This window comes from Plecotus auritus (assembly GCF_963455305.1).
Source record: "Plecotus auritus genome assembly, chromosome: 7".
NCBI classification, from domain to species: Eukaryota; Metazoa; Chordata; class Mammalia; order Chiroptera; family Vespertilionidae; genus Plecotus; species Plecotus auritus.
This window is the reverse complement of record NC_137774.1, coordinates 32,133,144-32,157,803: the sequence shown is the minus strand read 5'-3', so window position 1 is coordinate 32,157,803 and position 24,660 is coordinate 32,133,144. Positions and strand designations below refer to the sequence as shown.

General features: G+C 43.5%; 1 protein-coding gene and 1 pseudogene across 2 annotated transcripts in view; one reads left to right on the top strand and one right to left on the bottom strand.

Annotated features, from left to right (window-relative positions):
- CRLF3 (cytokine receptor like factor 3) overlaps positions 1-24,660 on the bottom strand; it is a 49,334-nt gene that overhangs the window by 17,992 nt on the left and 6,682 nt on the right. Inside the window, exons 2-6 of the mRNA XM_080678690.1 lie at positions 13,398-13,605; positions 9,510-9,597; positions 6,355-6,532; positions 4,473-4,695; positions 3,121-3,253 (exon numbers count right to left, since the gene is read on the bottom strand). Coding sequence (XP_080534816.1) covers positions 3,121-3,253; positions 4,473-4,695; positions 6,355-6,532; positions 9,510-9,597; positions 13,398-13,605 — 830 coding nt within the window. The remainder of the gene's footprint in view (positions 1-3,120; positions 3,254-4,472; positions 4,696-6,354; positions 6,533-9,509; positions 9,598-13,397; positions 13,606-24,660) is intronic.
- Positions 14,095-15,532, top strand: LOC308254217 (integral membrane protein GPR137-like; annotated as a pseudogene). Its single transcript has 3 exons — positions 14,095-14,111; positions 14,207-15,287; positions 15,334-15,532. The product of its transcript is annotated as an integral membrane protein GPR137-like (transcript).

Genomic DNA, 24,660 nt, shown 5'->3' with positions numbered 1-24,660 from the left:
GTTGTGGGCTCGATCCCCAATAGGGGGCAAGCAGGAGGAAGCCAATCAATGATCCTCTCTTATCATTGATATTTCTATCTCTCTCTACCTCTTCCTTCCTCTCTGAAATCAATAAAGAAATATATTTTAAAAAATAAAATAAAAATAAAAAAGAGGTAAAACTTAGAAGAGAGAAGGATCCAAGATGGCGGCGTAGGTAAACACCTAAACTGCTGCCTCGCACAATTTCAAAACTACAACTAAAAGACAAAACGTCTATCACCCAGAACCACTGGCTGAGTGGAAGTTCTACAGCTAGAAGGAAAAAGAGCATTGAGACGTGCACAAGCGCTGAAAAGCTGAGGTACGGAGGCGTGTGATCCGGGCTGGCGACAGGCGTTGCTTTTTTCAACCCGAAGGGAGACAAGCCCCCGATTACTCTGAAATCCGGTTTCTGGGGAGACGTGGGGGACCCAAACTCCTACAGGGAGAAGCTGGACTGTCTGCCATCAGGTCAGAAAGTGAGGGTGGCTTGCTTGCAGAGCTGCGCACAAGAATAATTGTTTACTGCACTGGGGCGCTGGACACGGGGATACAGTCGGAGACGCAGAGCCGGCTAACTGGCAGCCATCGCTGTTTGCCACGCCCTAGCCTAGTGATGCCCTGAAACCCCGCCCTGCACAACCTACAAACCCACCCAAGCTCCAAGCAGCAGCTTTAGCATATGAATGGCCTGCCCTATCGCAGCTTAACAGAGCAAACTTGCAGCCCGGGTCAGACAGCTCCAAAACCTCCAAACCCCAAGCAAAGAGGAGAAAACTGTAGTTCTCACTATAGCTCCTGCTGGGTGGCCTCAGACAGTAGCTGACCTGCACCCCATTGGAGATCCAGAAGCCAGTGTACCTAGTGGTCAGTGTGAGACAGCAGATTTCAACTCCTCACATCCGTGACACATTCAAGAGGCAGACTCAGTGAGCACCAAAGCCCCACTGAAACAAGTCCTGCACCATAAGCGTGTCTCCAGCACAGCAGTTCTTCCATTATAGACACAGTGGGTCCTCACAGCCAATTGGCCTGGAGGTCAATTCCTCCCAGTGTACCAACAGCAATCAAGGCTTAACTACACCAAGACTTTGCACTCAGCCCACAAAGAGGTGTACCAAGAGCGTCCACCTCAGGTGATTGGGGAGGCTGAGCTACTGGCCCCTATAGGTCACCTACCACACAAAGCCACTTCATCAACACAGGGAAGCAGCCAAAATGCGGAGACAAAGAAACATGTCACGAATGAAAGAAATGGAGGAAAGCAAACTACTGGACGACATAGAGTTCAGAACCACATTTATAAGGTTACTCAAGAAGCTTCTAAAAACCTCTGAGGAACTTAGTGAGACCTTTAAGGATCTTAATGAGAATGCCAAAAAAATGGAAAAGGACCAGTCAGAAATTAAGCATACACTGTCTAAAATAAAGAATATACAGAAACTCAACTGCAGATCTACATACCCCAAGAATCAAACCAAAGATCTGAAATATGAGGAAACAAAAAACACCCAACCAGAAAAACAAAAAGAAAAAAGAATCCAAAAATATGAAGATAGCGTAAGGAGCTTTGGGACAACTTTAAGCATACCAACATCCGAATTTTTGGGGTGCCAGAAGAAGAAAGAGAGTAAAGTATTGAAAACCTATTAGAAGAAATAATGACAGAAAACTTTCCCTACCTGGTGAAAGAAATAGACTTACAAGTTCAGGAAGCGCACAGAACCCCATACAAGAGGAATCCAAAGAGGACCACACCAAGACACATCATAATTAAAATGCCAAGGGCAAAAGACAAAGAGAGAATCTTGAAAGCAGCAAGAGAAAAACGGTTAGTTACCTACAAGGGAGCACCCATACAACTGTCAGCTGATTTCTCGGCAGAAACTATGCAGGCCAGAAGGGAGTGGCAAGAAATATTCAAAGTGATGAATAGCAAGAACCTACAACCAAGATTACTCTACCCAGCAAAGCTATCATTCAGAATTGAAGAGCAGATAAAGAGCTTCACAGATAAGAAAAAGCTAAAGGAGTTCATCACCACCAAACCTGTATTATATGAAATGCTGAAAGGTATTCTTAAAGAAGAGGAATAAGAAAAAAGTAAAGATAAAAATTATGAACAACAAATACATATCTATCAACAAGTGAACCTAAAAATCAAGTGAATTAAAAACCTGAGGAACAGAATAATCTGGTGAATATAATAGAATCAGGGGCATAGAAAAGGAGTGGACTGACAATTTTCAGGGGGAAGGGGATGTTAGGGGTGCGGGAAGAGATTGGACAAAAATCTTACACCTATGGATGAAGACAGTGACGGGGAGTAAGGGCATGGGGTGGGGTGGGGAATCAGGTGGAGGGGAGCTATGGGGGATAAAAAAAAAAAAGGAACACCTGTAATAATCTGAACAATAAAGATTTATTAATAAAAAAACAAACTTAGAAGAGAGTTTGCTACTCTGTGAGTATGGTGAACATCAGGCAAGCTTTACGTTTTTAAATCAAAACTGAGCTTTGGTTTCTAGGAAGAGCTACTTAGAAATATGACCATAGAGAGTACATCTCAGATAACATAAAAACACAAAAAAGAAAAATTTTCTAATACAGGAAGAAATAGATAAAGAAATAGAAAATTAATTGGTAGTAGCAGAGACTTGTTTTCAGTGTGTTTGTTTTTTTCAGAGAATTATGTATATAGTATGTTTACACTCATAGGTTGTCTCACATAGAGACCTGATCTGATTGATTCAAAACTACAAAAAGAAAATTCTGTGCCTCTAAATTTTTTAAGGTTGACTTTTGAGTGGTATTCTTCTTACCTCTATTTACCAAGAAGAAAAGAGACCTAAACATAATATGTATATACTATGTATCAAACATAACCAGTGCATTTTATGTTCAGTTAATCTTCATAATAACACTATGAATACATGAGAAAACTGAAACAAAGAGAAATAAAGAAATCTCCTCAAAGTACCACTGCCTATAAATGATGGGATAACCTCAGAACAATTTTGATCTGAAGCTTATATATGTTCTGTATACTTCATTATCCTGCCTAAGCCACAACAGACAGATATTATAATATCTACTTGCCTGAATGTTAATGTCTGCCCACAGAAATAGGTTGGAGCGCTGGAGTAGAGAACACCTGAGGATTCTGAGTCATTCCGGAGTGCTATATTTCTTCGACTGCTCAGACTGTACCCCTCAAAGCCAGCTGTCCATTCTTTTTAAAAAGCAAAGACATTGAAAACTATTAGGATCTTTTCAGAACTAGCTTCAGTACAGACACATTAAAAAAGACTTGGAAGTAGAAGAGACTACTCTTAGAGGTCATGAGCAAATTTAATAAAAGATTCTTCCATGACAGGGTATTATGGTTAATCCTACAAACTATAAAAACACTTTTAGTCTATGCTTAAACAATTCTGGCATGGAAGATAAAAGTGTTACCGCCTATCTGATAAAATCACATTTGAGCTTACTCCAACCTGATTAAGAACTACTTAACAAATGAGTCGGAATCTGTTAAACTAGTAATATACACTGAGTGGCCAGATTATTATAATCTATGAATGCATAATAATCTGGCCACTCAGTGTGTGTGTGTGTGTGTGTGTGTGTGTGTGTATTAGAGGCCCGGTGCATGAATTCATGTATGGGTGGGGTCCAGCCAGCCTGGCCAGGGGGAGGGGACATGGGCAGTTGGCTGGCCTGCCTGCTGGTCGAACTCCTGGTCGAGGGGACAATTTGCATATTAGCCTTTTATTATATAGGATATACACTGAGTGGCCAGATGATTATGCGTTCAGAGATCATAATAATCTGACCACTCAGTGTAGAAGAGATCAACATCAACCATACAGCTTTTGAGAAAAAGCCTCTACTCAGATGTACACTGAAGGTTTGGATCAAACACTGCCGTTTCCATGCCCTAGCCAGTTTGGCGCAGTAGATAGAGCATTGGCCTACAGACTAAAAGGTCCTGGGTTCGATTCTTGTCAAGGGCACATGCCTGGGTTGTGGGCTCGATCTCCAGTAGGGGGCATGCAGGAGGCAGCTGATCAAGGATTTTCTCTCATCAATGATGTTTCTATCTCTCTTTCCCCCGCTCCCGTCCTCTCTGAAATCAATAAAAATATATTTTTAAAAAAACCACCAAAAAACCCTGCATTTTCCTGATGCAATATTTAAAATCTGTGGTTTTAGGGAATGCTACCAATCCTGGGTGGCACTATTTTAGACTCTGGAGATAACAACTGTTGAATTCTTTGTAAAAGTCACAGGAAGTAATTTGAGCAGGAAGTAAAAGACACTTCCTGTGTTGTTCTCATCAATCCAAAGGTTAGCCTTAGAAACAAGGGTGGTCAGCATGCGACCTTGAGCACAGAAAACAAGTGTTCCTACACACAGTTAAGCTCAGGAGTGAGAAGGCAAAGGCATACCATGCGGCACCAATGTGGAATGACCTATCTGGGGGACGCTCCAAGGACTCCACTCCTGTCGGCCATCTCCTCGGGCGCAGACTCGGAACTGATAATCAACATTGGGGTCTATGTGTAATACTATGAATTCAGTTTCAGAGCCTACATATACATCCTCAAAATGATTTGAAGTACATTTACGGAACTGGAGTCTGTAATCTTGGGCTGTAAAGTCATCATCCACCTAAGAAGAAAGACTTTGTGTTAGGTCAAAATCAGAGAATAATTTCTCTTGGCATACTGGTTAAGAACTTTGAATGCGGCCCTCGCCAGTTTAGTTCAGTGGATAGAGCGTCGGCCTGTGGGCTGAAGGGTCCCAGGTTCAATTCTGGTCAAGGGCCCATGCCCGGGTTGCGGGCTCAATCCCCAATAGGGGGTGTGCAGGAGGCAGCTGATCAATGATTCTTTCATCACTGATGTTTCTCTCTCTCTCCCCCTCTCCCTTCCTCTCTGAAATCAATAAAAATAAAAAAATAAAAAGAACTTTGAATGCGGCATTTTGGGCCAAGCATACAAGCCCATGTGCTGAATATACTCAATATAGGCTCTTCTCAGGAAGGTCATAGAAAATATTCCATCATTGAGTCCCTTCTTTTCTTTATTGAACCATGTGTTTTAGACCTCCCAATCTGATATGAAAAAATGGCATGATTTCTACACAATAATGCCAAAGATAAAACATTAAAAATTCAAGGATAAGAATCCCACAACTAGCCCAGCCAGCATGGCTCAGTGGTTGAGCATCGACCTATGAACCAGGAGGTCACAGTTCCATTCCCAGTCACATGCCCTGGTTGTGGGCTCGATCCCCGGCCCTGGTTAAGGCTCGTGTGGGAGGTGACCAATTGATGTGTCTCCCTCACATCGATGTTTCTCTCTGTGTCTCTCCCCTTTCCTTCCACTCTCTAAAAATCAATGGAAAATATCCTCGAGTGAGGATTAATAAAATAAAACATGGTAGCTCATCTATATAACCAATTTAACACTCAAAATCTCAGCAATGCTGAGAGTGTGAAGAAATCATTCTTTAGACATTTTATTTCAGAGATATTAGTTGAGTGTTGACCAGAAAGCTATCAGTGACCCAATATTCACTACCATCATTTGACTTTCCTAATAAACAGAAATGGGAGCAATCCTCAACTCAATAAGAGTTACAACTGAAAAACAAATGTAGTGATTCAGGGATTTTAAAAAGTACCTTCAAAACTATTTATCTCAAACTGGAAGAGCTACCTCAGTTCAAGATCCCTGTGACTTTAATTGTATTTTTGTTTATGAAGAGAAGAAAATATTCAAAGGTAGTTAATTTAAAAAGTAATTTTCCCAGTCTGTGTGGCTCAGTGGTGAGCATTGACCCATGAACCAAGAAGTCACGGTTCGATTTCTGGTCAAGGGCACATGCCTGGGTATAGGGCTTGATTCCTAGTGGGAGGTGTACGCGAGGCAGCCAATCAATGATTCTCTCTCATCATTGATGTTTCTATCCCTTTCTTCTTCACCCTTACTCTCTGAAATCAATAAAAACGTATTTAAGAGCCCTAACTGGTTTGGCTCAGTGGATAGAGCGTCGGCCTGCGGACTCAGGAGTCCTAGGTTCGATTCTGGTCAAGGGCATATACCTTGGTTGCGGGCATATCCCCAATAGGGGATGTGCAGGAGGCAGCTGATCAATGTTTCTCTCTCATTGATGTTTCTAACTCTCTATTACTCTCCCTTCCTCTCTGTAAAAAAATCAATAAAATATATTTAAAAAAAAACATATTTAAGAAAAAAAAATTCAAGGCCCCCAAATCTCAAACCCATAATATTGAAGCCACTTCCGTAATTCTGAATTACTTACCTTACACCATCGCACAATGATGCCTCCAGGTTTCTCTATTAGTTCTTCTATCTGTACTGGTGGGCGAGATGCTACAGTTCCATGCTTAAAAATGTGGTCTTTCACTATGTTAAGAATTGAGTCATCCAACTGAGCAGATAAACAAGGCACATCAACCAGTAAAGGCACTTCTGGTAAGCTGAGGAAACAAAGCTCATGTGTTTATGAGGCTTTTAACTAAGAGTTAAAAATACAAGGAGCGGCCGAAACCGGTTTGGCTCAGTGGATAGAGCGTCGGCCTGAGGACTGAAAGGTCCCGGGTTCGATTCCGGTCAAGGGCATGTACCTTGGTTGCAGGCACATCCCCAGTAGAAGGTGTGCAGGAGGCAGCTGATCGATGTTTCTCTCTCATCGATGTTTCTAGCTCTCTATCCCTCTCCCTTCCTCTCTGTGAAATATCAATAAAATATATTTTAAAAAAAAAAATACAAGGAGCGGCCCTGGCCGGTGTTGCTAAATGGTTAGAGCGTTGGCCAGAGCACCACAGAGTCTTGGGTTTGATTCCCAGTCAAGGGCATGTACTTGGGTTGCAGGTTCGATCCCCAGCCCGGTTGGAGCATGTGCAGGAGGCAACTAATCAATGTGTCTCTCTCACATTGATGTTTCTCTCTCTCTCTCTCTCCCCAGCACTCCTTCCCTCCTTTCCACTCTCTAAAATTAATGGAAAAAATTCCTTGGAAGAGAATTAACACCCTCCCCTGCCTCCTACCGCCCCCCCTCCCCGCCAAAAAAAAAAATTCCAAGGGTTGGCTCCCACTCTGGAGCACAACACACCTTCCCCACTCCCTTCCCCCAGGCATCTTTTCCTTGTCTCTCTCCTAAGCTCCAAAGGCCCTTCTTTTGCCTCTGTAACTTGTTTCCTAAGCCCATTGATTCTATAGTTCACTTCTACCTCTGTGACTTTCTAAATAAACTTTCTCTTATTTTTTTTAAAATATATTTTATTGATGGTTTTACAGAGAGGAAGGGAGAGGGAGAGAGTCAGAAACATTGATGAAAGAGAAACATCGATCAGCTGTCTCCAGCACACCCCCCACTGGGGATGTGCCCACAACCAAGGTACATGCCCTTGACTGGAATCGAACCTGGGACCCTGAGTCCACAGGCCAACACTCTATCCACTGAGCCAAACCGGTCAGGGCTAAACTTTCTCTTATTAAAAAAAAATAATAATACAGCCCTGGCTGGTGTGGCTCAGTTGGTTGGAGCATTGTCATTGTCCAGTACATCAAAAGGTGGCAGGTCCAATTCCCAGTTAGGGCACATAGCCAGGTTTTGGGTTCAATCCCCGGAGGCAACTGATCGATGTTTCTCTCTCACTAGTTTATCTCTCTCTCTCCCTCTCACTAAAATCAATAAACATATCCTTGGGTGAGGATTCAAAAAAACAACAACAAGGAATATTTTATTTTTTTTATTATTATTTTTTAAATATATTTTATTGATTTTTTACAGAGAGGAAGGAAGAAGGATAGATAGTCAGAAACATCGATGAGAGAGGAACATCGATCAGCTGCCTCTTGCACACCTCCTACTGGGGATGTGCCTGCACACATGCCCTTGACCGGAATCGAACCCGGGACCTTTCAGTCCGCAGGCCGACGCTCTATCCACTGAGCCAAACCAGTTTCGGCAACAAGGAATATTTTAGATCAGTCACATACTATAAGGATGCAGAAGCTCCCGGTAAATAATGCTCATGGCAGTGGGGGCTTTGCAAGACATTACATAAAGATTCTATTCCCAAATAAGTATAAGTAAGAAGATAAAAAAGTTGGTAGAATCAAAGTTGTCAAGTTTATACCAAAAGATCTGTTTTATTGAGAGATGACCCAGTTTCAATGTTCTGTTCAAATCATTAAAAATTTAACAATTCTATTACACATTAGAATTGAAAAAATCTGGGAAGTGAGTAGGAGGAGAAGAGGATCCTAATATATGTTGACAGGAGAAGATTTTACTTTGGGTGGTGAGTACATGGTACAATATACAGATCTTGCAACATAGAAACCCACACCTGAAACCTGTATGTTCATGTTGACCAATGTCACTCCAATAAATTTAATTTAAAAAAAAAGAATCGAAGAAAATCTGTAATGATACGATACCAAAAATTGCAATCACAACTATTTTATATTAGTAATACTGGTAATGAGCAGTGAAACCTTGAAAAATATATTCTCTTTCTCCCTTAATCAGAATCTTTAACAGGGGATGAATAAAAAGGCAGATAGTTTATATCAAGCATGTCAAACCCACGGCCCACAGGCCACATATATATGCGGCCTCGCCAATATAACGGTATGTAAGAAACGTTTTAATAAAAAATTCGTAACTTAATTTTTACAATATCCTGTTATACATAATTATTAATAACGAACTACAACATTCGCTAATGACTGATTACTATAATCGTGTTGCATTCATTTCCCTCACGCGCCTTACGTGCAGGTGCACCATTTCTCTCCACTAATACTAGCAGCGAATATTTTAGCAGCCGATAGCCACGTCATTAGTCTTGGACTGACTTGTTTGGTGTGTGCAACAGGAAATATTTCACTTTCGGAGAAGTAGAAAAATAGGTTTATTTGCATTACACTTATTAATTTGTGCAGTTATTCAGTGTCTGGTAAGTTAATGTTCAAGAAAAAAGATTAATTTTTATTAAAGTGTTCTGTTATTTTATGTTAACAATTACTCATTTATTTCAGCCCTTTGTATTCAGCATGTCTCTATTGAAATAAACCTACTGGGTGGTTAGTAGGTTTCTATGAAAATTGAAGCTTTTGGTTTTTTGCGGCCCACATAAACTTAAACCTTGTTTATTTGGCCCATGTTAGCCTTTGAGTTTGACATGCTTGGTTTAGATCAGGGGTGGGCAAACTTTTTGACTCGAGGGCCACAATGGGTTCTTAAACTGGACCGGAGGGCCGGAACAAAAGCATGGATGGAGTGTTTGTATGAACTAATATAAATTCAAAGTAAAGGAGCGGAGGGGAGAGCAAGAGAACGCTCTGCTCTTTCGGCTCCGTGGGCCGGATCCGGCCCGCAGGCGGTAGTTTGCCCACGGCTGGTTTAGATGCTTAAAAGTAAGCCCCAAAGGCATTAACTCTTACCTGTCCAACTGAATGTGGGAGGCCTTTTTGGTAAAGCTCCACAGTTTTTCATTCTGTTCTCCTACACCACCAAGAATGGCAATTTCTCCTAGAATCAGAAATAAGAGATCTAGTACAGTGAAAAATAGTTACATTCTAAAGTAATCAACACAACCCATATCCAGGTAGGTCTCTGGTTTTCTTGCAAACAATTCTTAAGTGATGCCACAATCAAATTTCCAAAAGAGGCCTGGGATGGCTCAGTGGTTGAGCATCGGCCTATAAACCAGGAGGTCATGTTTCGGTTCCCGGTCAGGGCACATGCCCGGGTTGCAGACTCAATCCAGGTTGCGGGCTCAATCCAGGTTGCAGTGTGGGGCATGGAGGAGGCAGCCAATCAATGATCCTCTCTCATCATTGATGTTTCTATCTCTCTCCTTCTCCCTTCCTCTCTGCACTCAATAAAAATCTATTTTAAAAAAATTCCCAAAAGAGGTGAAGGAATTAAGAAGTATGGGTTGTTTGGATGGTAGGCACATGGTGCAATATACAGATCTTCTAACACAGAAACCAACACTTGAAACCTATATGATGATGTTAACCAATATCACCCCAATAAATTTAATAAAAATTAAATTTAAATTTAAAAAAGAAGTACAGGTTGGTAGTTACAAAATAGTCATGGGGATATAAAAGCCTAATATGCAAAGTGTCCCCTTGGGAGTTTGACCGGGAGACCAGGAGTTCAACCGGGAGTTTGATCACTCGGTATGACATGCGCTGACCACCAGGGGGCGGTGTGGAACGAAGGGAGGCCCCAGCCGGCAGCCAGCAGCTGCTAGGGACCCTACCCATGCACGAATTTTGTGCACTGGGCCTCTAGTATAGTCAATAATATTGTAATACCTATATCGTGCTAGGTGGGTACTGGAAATATGGGGGGCAGAATACTTTGTAAAGTATATATGATTATCTAACCACTATGCTGTATACCTGAAACTAATACAAAATAATATTGAATGTAAACTCTAACTGAAAAATAAAATTTAAAGTAGCTTTTTTTTAATTCCCAAAAAGTAAAAACAGACACTATTTTAGAAGTGACATTAAGATTAATCTCAAGAGGAAAAGGGGCCCTAACAGGTTTGGCTCAGTGGATAGAGCATCTGCCTGCGGACTCAAGGGTCCCCAGGTTCGATTCCAGTCAAGGGCATGTGCCTTGGTTGTGGGCACATCCCCAGTTGGGGGTGTGCAGAAGGCAGCTGATCGATGTTTCTCTCTCATCGATGTTTCTAACTCTCTCTCCCTCTCCCTTCCTCTCTGTAAAAAATCAATAAAATATATTTTTTAAAAAAAGAGGAAAAGGGGTCCACAATGGCAACATCCTGCCAGAAATGTCTGTTCTGTTCTATAGAAAGAAATCTGGTTGTCAATCAACTTTATGCAAAGCAGAAGACCCAGGGAGCTTTTCCATCTCTCCTTCAGAAACTTTTATCAACACCAATAGGAGCCAGAAGGAGTAGGCACACGGGATCTTATAAAACCAAATGAGGGGGAGGAGGAACATGTGTAATACTCTCAACAGTGAAGATTAAAAAAAACACAAATCATAATGTTTTCCTAAAAGATTATCATCTATTAGATTAGAAATTACTCAACAGAATAAAAAGAAAATGTTACATAAAGGCAGTAAAAACACAACCACTTCTATGTCCTTCCATAGCCCCACCAGAATTCTTTTCCATCTGAATGCACCTTGGAATGACTCAAGTTTCCTTCACCAAAAGGAAAAGAGAGACACACTGAACACTGCTTTAAAATCCTCCCAATTCCATAAGTTTTTATCCCTTGGGAAAGGAGAAAAGAGGTTGAAATTTAAAGTATTTCTGAAGTACAAAAAAAATTGAAGCATCAGATGCTGTGACAAGCATGTATGTGCCTCGAAGGATTTATTTTCTAAACTAAAAACATCTCTCAGTCCTCAGGGTGATGGGTGTACACTCCTGACCTGTGATGAACTGCTTCTGGGTTTGTTTCCAAATGCACAGCCTCCAGGGAAAGACATTCTGTGGTCTTGCTAAAATTTTTTTTCTCCAAGGCACTGTTATGGTGAACTGCAAATAAACACTTCTCACTGAAGATAAGACTAAAATACACTTAGCATGTGAAGATAACACTAGTACCATATTCCACGTAAGACCAAACGGGACTGATTTCTAGTTGGAGTCACAGACTTGTGAGCCACACACACTTTTTATCCTTTGCCACTGACTGCACTCAGTCTGCAGAATGGATGGTGTTCCACCGCCTTCCCTGCCTCTTTTTCCCCCTAGAGTTATTTAAATGTTGCTGTCCCTTTGAGTTTTACCATCTACTGCCTTCTCGTCTCATATTGTAGACCATCTCTTGATGATATTTCTTATTCCCATTGACTCAGATCTGATGTATATGCCATTAATTGCCATATTAACACCTCCAGATATTATCTCTCTCCTAAGCCTCACTCCCAACTCCCTCTTTCATCTTAAGCACTTCAAAGTCAACATGCCCAAACCAAATGCCTAAGTACCCACCAGAGCCCAACTCGCCTCCTTCATTTCCTATGTCAGTAAAAAGCACAACTTACTGACACCCAAAATCAGGCTGGTTTTGGTCATCCTAAATCCTTCGCTTTCTCCTCCAACCTATATCCAGACAATCACCGGTAACCAACTCTTATTGATCAGTAAAATCATCAATAATTCTATCTCTGAAAAACCTTAAAACCAGCTCTACCTTATCCTCTCTTTTCTCTGCCCTCATTCTTTCCTATCTGGATTACTGCTGCAACTTTCTAATTAGTCTCTTCACCTCTAGTTTTACAACCTTGAACCCAGTCTCCAAACTGTAGGCTGTGCCATTTTTTTAAAAATGCAACCTTGACTATGTAACTCTGCTGCCTAAATTACTTCAAAAAGATCCCTGATATGCCCCTCCCTTCACTCGTGATGTTACTGCTGTTTCCACTCGGGCTGTCAGCTCCCTCTGCAAAACTCCTCCTGCAGAAAGCTATCCTACACTCTTCCAGTTAAGTATCTCCCTTCTGTGCTCCCGTAAGGCCTCAGGTCTCACTCAGCATATATGCCTCACTCACATGTGAACCCCAAAGGACAGAATTTTAATTTAATGTACCTGACAAAGGCTTATGGGGAGGGAGGGAGGGAGGGAGGGATGGGGGGAGGGAGGGAGGGAGGCAGCAAGGCTAGATCTGGGCATGTTTCAACCAAAATAATTGGCTAAAGACAAAAATATAACAACTACAATTTGAGGAGTAAACACTAATCATATTTGTTAACCTATTAAAAAGAACAATGGAATTACCCAGCCAGTGTGCCTCAGCGATTGAGCGTCGACCCAGGAACCAAGAGGTCACTGGCTGATTACTGATCAGGGCACATGCCTCAGTTGCAGGCTCCATTCCCAGTAAGGGGCGTGCAGGAGGCAGCCGATAGATGATGTTCCTCTCTCATGGATGTTTCTATCTCTCTAACCCTCTCCCTTCCTCTCTCTCCTACAATCAATAAAAAACATATATATATAAAGAACAAGGGAATTAAACTCTATAATCCACAAACACTCTGAAAAAGATAGGAAGACTCAAAATGACCTTAAAATTGCTGTTAACAGTGAATGTGATATCAAGGAACCATTTGAGAAAAATCATTTACTCCTTGTTTTGTAAATGATTATAAGTAACACTTTAATTGCATTTATACTGGGATACCTCTCTGAATATCTGTCATCCCATATTATAAACTGTCCCATGGTAGGAACATCATAAGCACCCCACAGATGGCAATAGGCCTGCTGGTATCCTGGAAAATGAGCACTGTCAATCTGAATTTGCCACAGTTAATAGGAGACTCCCACCTTCTTGGACCAAGTCCTCTGCAGTGTTAACTCCATGCTCTATGAGCTTCTGGCAGTCATCTAGTGGTTTAATGGTCTCTTGCTCAATAGTATCCACTTCTTGCAAAAGGGTCACCAATCGCTCATCCAGGAGCTTCCCAAGGGTTCCCTTTAAGTCATTAAAATGCTGTTTGAGGACATCTCTGGTCTGTGATGCACTCTCTTTGATCTGAAAAGAAATAACAAAACTCAGAAACAGAACCACTAAAAAAGGCTAATCCACAAGCAATACCTATGATAATTTCAAGGTACTACACAACCATCATCTTCTATTCACTGAAAAACCAAATGTGATTCATCTGCACAAACTTGCAGTCTTGCATAGAACTGGCCTTCAGGTGAGACAGTATGGGCTCAAACCCTGGATCCATCATTCACAAACTGTGTCAGTGTGGTCAAGGTAATTAAGCACTCCACACCTCAATTTCCTTATGCTTACCTCATGGGGTTGCTGCTAGGATTAAATAAAAATATATGTTGCACTTAGTAAAACAACTGGCACATTGTTGTTCTCAGTAAGTGTTAGAAAATATTATCTGCGCAAAGTAATTCGTGGCAATAGTACATTTCAGTAAAAAAGAATTTTAGACGCATCAGGGCACCCTCCCCGCACCATCTGGGGAGCCTCGAGATAAGCGGGGCGCCTCCCCCTAGCAGGATGACTGTCTCGGCGCAGTGGAAGGGATAAGGGCCCCTGTAAGGGTGGCCGTGCGGCTCGGGGGACTTTGCGCCTGACAGGCGGCGGACCAGCCCCTCCATCTCTGCCTCAGGATTCAGGCCTCCCTCCCTGACGTGGAGAGTAACCTGTCTGGCCTGGTGCCTGCTGCTGGTCTGGTGCCTGCGCTGCCACCGGCCGTGACCCTGGGGCTGACTGCGGCCTACACCACTCTGTACGCCCTGCTCTTCTTCTCCGTTTATGCTCAGCTCTGGTTGGTGCTCCTGTACGGGCACAAGCGTCTCAGCTATCAGACGGTGTTCCTGGCACTCTGTCTGCTCTGGGCTGCCTTGCGTACCACCCTCTTCTCCTTCTACTTCCGAGATACCCCCTGAGCCGACCGCCTGGGGCCCCTGCCCTTTTGGCTTCTCTACTGCTGCCCTGTCTGCCTGCAGTTCTTCACACTAACGCTTATGAACCTCTACTTTGCCCAGGTGGTGTTCAAAGACAAGGTGAAACGCCGGCCAGAGATGAGCCGAGGCTTGCTGGCTGTCCGAGGGGCCTTCGTGGGGGCCTCGCTGATCTTTCTGCTGGTGAATGTGCTGTGTGCTGTGCTGTCCCGTGGCGCCGGGCACAGCCCTGGGCCCTCCTGCTGGTGTGTGTCCTGGTGAGCGACTCCCTGTTTGTTATCTGCGCACTCTCTCTTGCCACCTGCCTCTGCCTTGTTGCCCGGCGACACCCTCCACCAGCATCTACCTGGAGGCCAAGGGGACCAGTGTGTGCCAGGCAGCTGCAATGGGCGGTGCCATGGTCCTGCTCTATGCCCGTCGGGCCTGCTACAACCTGGCGGCCCTGGCTTTGGCTCCCCGGAGCCGGCTGGATGCCTTCGATTATGACTGGTACGATGTCTCCGATCAGGCAGACCTGGTGAATGACCTGGGGAACAAAGGCTACCTAGTGTTTGGCCTCATCCTCTTTGTGTGGGAGCTGCTGCCCACTACCCTGCTGGTGGGCTTCTTCCGGGTGCACCGGCCTCCACAGGACCTGAGCACCAGCCACATCCTCAACAGGCAGGTCTTTGGCTCCCGTTCCTACTTCTTCGATCGGGCCGGACACTGCGAAGATGAGAGCTGCTCCTGGGAGCACAGCCGGGGCGAGAACACCAGCATTTCAGGCAGCCTAGGCTCTGACAGCTGGTACGGGGGCAGCCAGACTTGGACCACTACTCTGCTCTTCTCCCAGGTGCTGGACCCAGGCAGCCACCACCACAGTCTCTACTCCACTCCACAGACGTGATCCCCTCCACCTGTCCCCAGAACACTCAGACCCTAGTCCTCCTACCCAGGCCCCTGTGCCAAGTTCATCTGCTGCTTCTTGCCCAGGATCCCAGGGGCTGTGGCCACCTCCTCCCCTGGCCAGCTCCTTGCTACTTCTGTTGTAGTGAGTCTGTGCTATGGGGGCATGGCCCTGCCTGCCAGATGCGCACAGCACCCTGGCATGACCTGCGCCTCGGCTTCTATGCTGGAGCCAGCTACCTCTCCTGTGTCTGCCACTCAATAAACAGTGTCTGTGCCCCGGGGGTGTGGGGAGAAAGGGTGGATTTTAAACTAGGAGGGGATTAAAATTCATTTGCTTAAAGAATAAAGAAATGGTAGAGGGAGAAACCAAGATGGCGGCATAGGTAAGCACCTAAACTGCTGCCTCGCACAACAATTTCAAAACTACAACTAAAAGACAGAACGGACACCATCCAGAACCACAGGAAAGCTGGCTGAGTGAAAATTCTACAACTAGAAGAAAAGAGAAAAGCTCACAGAGAATTGGAGGTACGGCAAAGGGTCTTTGTGCGCGCAGAGGGAAGGGCAGCTGAGAGCCTGGCTGACTTTCTCTGGCGGAAGGGGGAAGGAAGCCCCCGACCGCACTGAACCCCAGTTCTGACTGCACTGAACCCCAGTCCCGGGCGAAACCCCGTGGACCCAGGCTCAAACAGGGGGAGTCTGGACTGTCAGGTAGAGAGAAAGGCACCCGGAGACTCGGAGACCCGGGGGAGCCCCGGCGGGCAGGTGTCTGGAGGCGCGCGTGCCAGTGTGCACAAAGGCTGCAGAGGTTGCCACAGGCTTTCCCTAGCAGAAGGGAGTCGGAAGCTCCTGACTGAACTAAACCCCAGTTCTAACTGCACTGAACCCCAGTTCCAGGCGAGCCCCTAGGGACCCACGCTCTTATGGGGAGGAATCTGGACTCTCGGGCGGAGACTCGGGAGCCAGGGAAGGCAGAGGTCTGGAGGCGCGCACATGCCAGTGCGCACAAAGGCTGTGGAGGTTGCCACAGGCTTTCCCTAGTGGAAGGGAGTCAGAAGCTCCTGACTGCACTGAGCCCCAGTTCTGACTGCACTGAACCCCAGTTTCAGGCGAGCCCCTGGGGACCCATGCTCTTGTGGGGGGAATCTGGAATCTCTGGCGGAGACTCGGGAGCCAGGGAAGGCAGAGGTCTGGGGCGCACGCGCGCAAGGGCAAGGCTGACTGGAAGCCATGGCTGTCTGCTCCGCCCTCAGACTCCACCCCATCCAAGCTGAGCACAGAGGCTATTGCAATTTGGCAAGTCTAATCCTATAAGGCTGTCTCCAGCACCGAACTTCTCCCAACGTAGACGCAGCTGATCCTTACAGCCAACTGGCCTGGAGGTCAATTCCTCCCAGTGATACCAACAACAATCAAGACTTAACTACAACAAGGCTGTACACACAGTCCACAAAGGGGTGCACCAAGAGTGTCCACCTCAGGTTAACTGGGGAGGCCGACCCACTGGGCCATATAGGAAACCTAGCACATAAAGCTACCCTACCAACTCAGGGAAGCAGTGAAAATGCGGCGTCAAAGAAACAGATCACAAACGAAAGAAACGGAGGAAAACAAACAACTGGATATAGAATTCAAAACCACGGTTATAAGGCTTTTCAAGAATATCCTAGAAAAGGCCAATAAATATAACGAGACCCTCGAAGATATGAAAAAGGACCAACTAGACATTAAACATACACTGACTGAAATAAAAAATATTATACAGAGACCCAACAACAGACTAGAGGAACACAAGAATTAAGTCAAAGAATTGAAATACAAAGAAGCAAAAAACACTCAACCGAAAAAGAAAAAAGAAAAAAAAATCCAAAAAGTTGAAGATAGTGTAAGAAGACTCTGGGACAACTTCAAGCGTACCAACATCAGAATTATGGGGGTGCCAGAAGAAGAGAGAGAGCAAGATACTGAAAACGTATTTGAAGAAATAATGACCGAAAACTTCCCCCACCTGGTGAAAGAAACAGACTTTCAAGTCCAGGAAGCGCACAGAACCCCAAACAAAAGGAATCCAAAGAGGACCACACCAAGACACATCATAATTAAAATGCCAAGAGCAAAAGACAAAGAGAGAATATTAAAAGCAGCAAGAGAAAAACAGTTAATTACCTACAAGGGAGCACCCATACGACTGTCAGCTGATTTCTCAACAGAAACTATGCAGTCCGGACGGAAGTGACAAGAAATTTTCAAAGTGATGAATAGCAAGAACCTACAACCAAGATTACTCTACCCAGCAAAGCTATCATTCAGAATTGAAGGGCAGATAAAGAGCTTCACAGATAAGAAAAAGCTAAAGGAGTTCATCACCACCAAACCAGTATTATATGAAATGCTGAAAGGTATTCCTAAAGAAGAGGAAGAAGAAAAAAGTAAAGAGAAAAATTATGAACAACAAATACATATCTATCAACAAGTGAACCTAAAAATCAAGTGAATTAAAAACCTGAGGAACAGAATAATCTGGTGAATATAATAGAATCAGGGGCATAGAAAGGGAGTGGACTAATAATTCTCAGGGGGAAAGGGGTAGGGGGGGGTTCAGGAAGAGACTGGACAAAAATCATACACCTATGGATGAGGACAGTGGGGGGGAGGTAAGGGCAGAAGGTGGGGTGGGAACCGGGTGGAGGGGAGCTATGGGGGGAAAAAGGAGAAACAATTGTAATAATCTGAATAAATAAAAAAAAAAAAGAAAGAAATCGTAGGTTAGAAAACTACAATACCAAAAAATCCACTCGTGGATAAAATGCCCTCATTATGCCAAAAGAAAACTAAGAATTTATTTAAAATCCTAAGAGGCTCATAAGAAGCAGAAAATGTTCATAAAAAACACACTTCTGGACCTGGCTGGTGTGGCTCAGTAGTTGGGCATCGACCCATGAACCAAGAGGTCCCCACTTCGATTCCTGGTCAGGGCACATGCCTAGGTTTCAGGCTCCATCCCCGGTGGGGGATGTGCAGGAGGTAGCCGATCAGTGTCTCTCTCTCATCAATGTTTCTATCTCTCCCTCTCCCTTCCTCTCTGAAATCAATAAAAATATATTATTTTTAAAACACATTTCTGGGACAATGACTTAATCTTTTTTGAGTCATGGTCCTCTTTGTGAATCTGAGAGGTTTATAGACCCTCTTCCCAGAAAAATGAATACTCTATTCCAGGGGTCCTCAAACTTTTTAAACAGGGGCCCAGTTCACTGTCCCTCAGACCGTTGGAGGGCCGGACTATAGTTTAAAAAAACAACTATGAACAAATTCCTATGCGCACTGCAGGCCCAGGACGAGTCGGCTGCTAAGCAGGACAGGCAGTGGCACCCGGCGGGCCGGATAAATGTCCTCGGCGGGCCGCATGTGGCCCGAGGGCCGTAGTTTGAGGATGCCTGCTCTATTCAATGTCAGGGGTTACAAATTCCCTTAGATCCCAACCATGGCTTGCTGGGAGCAGTAAATCTGAAGGTTGGTTTGCAGAAGAATCAAACAGGCTGCCTGTTATAATTCAGATTGCAGGGCTCCATCCCAGACCTACCCAACTAGAAGCTTGGAAAAGGGGGGCAAGAGGAGTGTATGGAGTTCTTGCTTTCCACACACACCTGTGATTCTGCAGCCCATACTTTGAGAAACACTGCTCTATGTCCACAGAGCCAGATTAAGGACCGCTGCTCTAAGACAGCGGTCACCAAGCGGTGGTCTGCGGACTACTGGTGGTCCGTGAGGTCCGAAAGGTTGGCGACCGCTGCTCTAAGAGATAAGACAAGAAAATCTTTACATTTCACACATATTATGGAAATGTTTGAATATATTTCACACATATTCTTTTTTTTTTTTTTTTTTTAAGAATAATATAACAGGCCGAAACAGGTTTGGCTCAGTGGATAGAGCGTCGGCCTGCGGACTGAAAGGTCCCGGGTTCGATTCCGGTCAAGGGCACGTACCTTGGTTGCAGGCACATCCCCAGTAGGAGGTGTGCAGGAGGCAGCTGATCGATGTTTCTCTCTCATCGATGTTTCTAACTCTCTATCCCTCTCCCTTCCTCTCTGTAAAATATCAATAAAAAATATATTAAAAAAAAAAAAAAAAAAGAATAATATAACATGGCCCTGGCTGGGTGGCTCAGCTGGGTTAGAGCGTCAACCCAAGCACCAAAGGGTTGAAGGGTCGATTCCCAGTCAAGGGGATGTACCTGGTTTGCAGGTTTGCTCCCTGTCCCCTGTGCAGGAGGCAATCAGTCGTTGTTTCTCTCTCCCTCTCTCCCGCCCTCCCTTCCACTCTGTCTTAAAAGCAATGGAAAAATATCTCTGGTGAGGATTAACAACAAAAAAGGAAATTCTAACTATAAACCAAAACTCTTAGTTGAATTAAAGCAAACACATACTTTACTTTGCTAACATTATCATATTCGTTTCATATGACATATTATGTTTACAGCCCTAACCCTTTTGCTAACTTTATCTTAGCAAGAATGTTTGAAGGCCAAGAAAATCCACCTAGAAAGAATATGGAGAAAACACTATATTTATTTATTTATTTATTTATTTATTTCATTTCAGAGAGGAAGGAAGACAGAGACACATCAATGATGAGAATCACTGATCGGATGCCTGCTACTGGGGATCAAGCCCACAACCGGAGCGTGTTCCCAGATTGGGAATCCAACCATGACCTCCTGGTTCATAGGTCAACGCTCAACCACTGAGCCACGCCGACCAAGCTAAAGTACTATATTTCAATAGTTAATGGGAAATTTAGAACAATTTCTATTTATTCTCTAATACTAAATTTAAAAAGCAGACATAGAAAATTGTTTTATAGAAATGTTCACAACCACATAAAAACAAAAAGATGCCCCTGCCCAAGGACAACAAAGAAATACAAAAAAAAAGAACTAAAAGTTTGATTGGCTGGGGTGGACAGATCATGGACGCAACTTTTTCTCTTTTTCACCTTATTGGGAGTTACAGTGGCTGGTATGTGTGCAGTAATAGAATTCCTTAAATCATAAAGTAGAGGAGAAATCCTAATTTAAATTTAATTGTTAACTAATCTCCGTAAAGTCACTAAAGAACTTCTATAAGATAAACCAAAGTCAAAGTTATTTTGATTTTTTTTTTTTAAGAGCCAAACTCGCCCTAACCGGTTTGGCTCAGTGGATAGAGCCTCGGCCTGCGAACTGAAGGGTCCCAGGTTCGATTCTGGTCAAGGTCATGTACCTCGGTTGCAGGCACATCCCCAGTAGGGGATGTGCAGGAGGCAGCTGATCGATGTTTCTTTTTTTTTTTTTTTTTAAATATATTTTATTGATTTTTTACAGAGAGGAAGGGAGAGGGATAGAGAGTTAGAAACATCGATGAGAGAGAGAGACATCGATCAGCTGCCTCCTGCACACCTCCCACTGGGGATGTGCCCGCAACCAAGGTACATGCCCTTGACCGGAATCGAACCCGGGACCCTTCAGTCCGCAGGCCGACGCTCTATCCATTGAGCCAAACCGGTTTCGGCTGATCGATGTTTCTTTCTCATCGATGTTTCTAGCTCTCTATCCCTCTCCCTTCCTCTGTAAAAAATCAACAAAATATATATTTCTTTAAAAAGAGCCAAACTAAAAATGTACTTGATTTTTTTAAAATATATTTTATCGATTTTTCACAGAGAGGAAGGGAGAGGGATAGAGAGTTAGAAACATCGATGAGAGAGAGAGACATCGATCAGCTGCCTCCTGCACACCCTCCACTGGGGATGTGCCCGCAACCAAGGTAGATGCCCTTGACCGGGATCGAACCCGGGACCCCTCAGTCCCTAGGCCGACGCTCTAGCCACTGAGCCAAACTGGTTAGGGCAAAATGTACTTGATTTGGTTCATCACTCAACTGTGGGATCCTTGGGAATAAGCCCCTAACATACCAGCGCTAAGCAAATAAATGTTACTGAATAAAAATAAAGTTAATCAAGTGTGCTTTTAAGACCTTACTAAAAGAACCAAGGGAGACACATCACCTGGAATATTGTCAGAAATGCAAAAATTTTCAGGCCTCACCCAGAGCTACTGAATCAGAACCTGCATTTTTAACAAGATCCCCAGGTGACTCAGACAGACCTTACACATGTCGGAACACTGTAATATAGTTTGCACCCCTACCACCAAGAGGAAATTCTGCAGCTGAACACTATACCAACCAGGGCCTGCCTCGCTCTTTAACGGATGCGGCACACACAGGAAGTGCATTGGTTAGGTAAAGTCAATTTCCTCTTTAGAAAGAATTCAAAAGCTCCTTGCAGGGCCTATGTTTTGTTTCTGTTTTAGAACCTCAGAAAAAAAAAGGAAGTATGTGAACACAAAGCAGTGAGAGGGCCAGGGAAGGGAGACTCCATTTCCAAATCCATCTCCTGGACTTATATTGTAAATGTGTTCCCTTTTATTCACAGAATGCCAACCACTGCTTTTCAAACTCGATACCACCTTGGCATCATTTTCTTCTCCCATCATAATATACAGCCTCAGTCACCTTTAAGCCAATTATGTAACCAAGTGCATTTGCTTTGCCTTTGAAGCTTTAAAAAATGTGGGCTTCACTGCTGAGTGAATTGTCCCTATCTGATGTGGCATCATGGTCCAATGCATTCACGATTAGCTCATTAAATCTTCACAACTCTGAGGGGTGGGTCTGCATTGTTTATATTGAGCAAAGAGAAGCTCAAAGTCAAAAAAAATTCTGCAAGGCTTCCCAGTGCCTGAAACAGTCTCACTCCAAGGACCATGGTCTTCCCACACACCAGGCTGTTTAGTACTTACAGATCCCATTTGAAAGAGTGCCCAGGTCAACCTATAAATTATGTATTGCCTGATAAAAAGTGTATTTCTTGTCCTTGAAGGAAGAATCTTGTCATGGTCAACCAGTCAGGCCCAGACGCTACCTAGCCATTCTAGGGCAAAACAACTGTGATGGTTTGTAACAAAGTAGATTTAAGAATACCAATGACACACAACTCAAGGTTTCTAAAAGGACCTAATATAATATACCTTGTTTATATTTATTAATAATATTCTGGCCCTGGGTGGTTTGGCTCAGTGGATAAAGTGTCCGCCTGTGGATTGAAGGGTCCCGGTTTTGATTCCAGTCAAAGGCATATGCCCAGGTTTCGGGCTCGATCCCCACTAGGGGGCATGCAGAAGACAGCTGATCAATGATTCTCTCATCATTGATGTTTCTATCTCTCTCTCCCTCTCCTTCTCTCTCTAAAATCAATAAAAAATATATTTTAAAAATTAAAATAAAAGATGGCCTAGATAAGAGTTTTAAAAAATAATAATAATATTCTGAACCAATTTTTCACTAAAAACTCTACTGTAACTGACCATTAAAACAAATTTACAGCCCTGGACAGTGTGGCTCAGTTAGTTGGAGTGTCATTCCATACACTGAAAGGTGGCGGGTTTGATTCCTGCTTGGGCACATACCAAGGTTTCAGGTTCGATCCTGGTTGGGTCTTTCACATCAATGTCTGTCTCTGTCTCCTCCCTTCCTCTCTCTAAAATCAATTTTTAAAAATTAAAAAAATAATAATAACTTGCCCTGGCCAGCACTGCTTAGTGGTTAGAGCGTCAGCCCTCACACTGAAGGGTCGTTGGTTCGATTCCTGATCAAGGGCACATACCTGGTTGCAGGTTCATCCAGCCCCGGTCCAGGCACGACTGGGAGGCAACCAATCAACTTGTCTCTCTCATATCGATGTTTCTCTCTGTCTTTCTCCTCTCTCCTCTCCCACTCCTTTCAACTCTGAAAATCAATGGGAAAAACTATTAGTAGCCAAAACCGGTTTGGCTCAGTGGATAGAGCGTCAGCCTGCGGACTGAAAGGTCCCAGGTTCGATTCCGGTCAAGGGCACGTAACTTGGTTGTGGGCACATCCCCAGTAGGAGGTGTGCGGGAGGCAGCTGATCGATGTTTCTCTCTCATCGATGTTTCTAACTCTCTATCCCTCTTCCTTCCTCTCTGTAAAAAATCAATAAAATACATTTAAAAAAAAATAGTAATAATCGCTTACTTACAAAGTTTCCACGGCAGTTGATTAATCCCAAAGCTATATCAAGAAAAAGGATGGGACAGGATAGGAAAGCACAGAACAGAAGAGAATGTGTATTTCAGGAAATTAAGTAACTGGAATTTTCTTTATCTCCTCTAAAACATGCATCTTCATGACTTTACAGAAGAATTTTTATCTTCCAATTTTAACCTCTGCGTTTATTTTCCCAATTGTTTTACGAATAGGAAACTAAAACTATATAAAATTAGAGACTGACTTTAAACACCATTAGCTAACAAGTACATAGAGATCAAAAATAAAAGACAAAGATATAAAATAGTCAACTGAAATTGAAAAAACTAACCAAAATTCTTCTTCTCAATTCATATGAAATGTACTGCATTGGCTATTGCCTTTGTGCTGACACCAAGACATCAGTCATTAAAAATAACAATGATAGCAATAACAACAGTACAGTAATATAGCTATCATCTACTGAATACCTACTGTGTGCCAGGTACTAACATCTACGGTCTTATTTAAATTCTATCACCACCCTATGAAAAAAGCATCTGTAGATGAGTAACATATGAGTCAGAGACATGAACCTGCCTACATTACAAAGCTAATAAAGTGGCAGAGAATTTGAATTGTCTGATTCATGTATGGACTCATAAGTGTTGCTACATTTCCTTCTTATCTCTCTTACGATTAGGCTATTTTTTTATGCTTATTTGAAAACATCCAGAAAGAAAATCTTTATTATATAAATTGCTAGTCTGTTACATTCATGGTCCTCAGTGAATCACAACTCTTGGTACTCATATCCTCCCTCCCTTAGAATATAGGCTGGGCCTGTGACTAGCAATGCAGTCAATGTGCATAGCTACAGGGTAGAACTGATGCTCTGCCAGTTCCAGGCCTCAGCCTTAAGAAAACCTGGCAATTCGTGCTTTTGCACTTAGAGGGGGTCCTGTGTCACCATTTAAGAAGTATGTCTAACTTTCTGGAGAGAACAAGTGGAAGAAGGAGGAAAATAGGAAGAGTAGGAGGGAGGAAGAGAGGAAGGAAAAGAGAGATACTGGCACTGAGGCCCAGTCATAAATCCCAACTGACTCCTGCTACCACTAAGGCTCCAAACAGGTTAAGTGAACATTCTGTCTTGAACATGCCAGCCTTAGCTGCCATCTGATTGC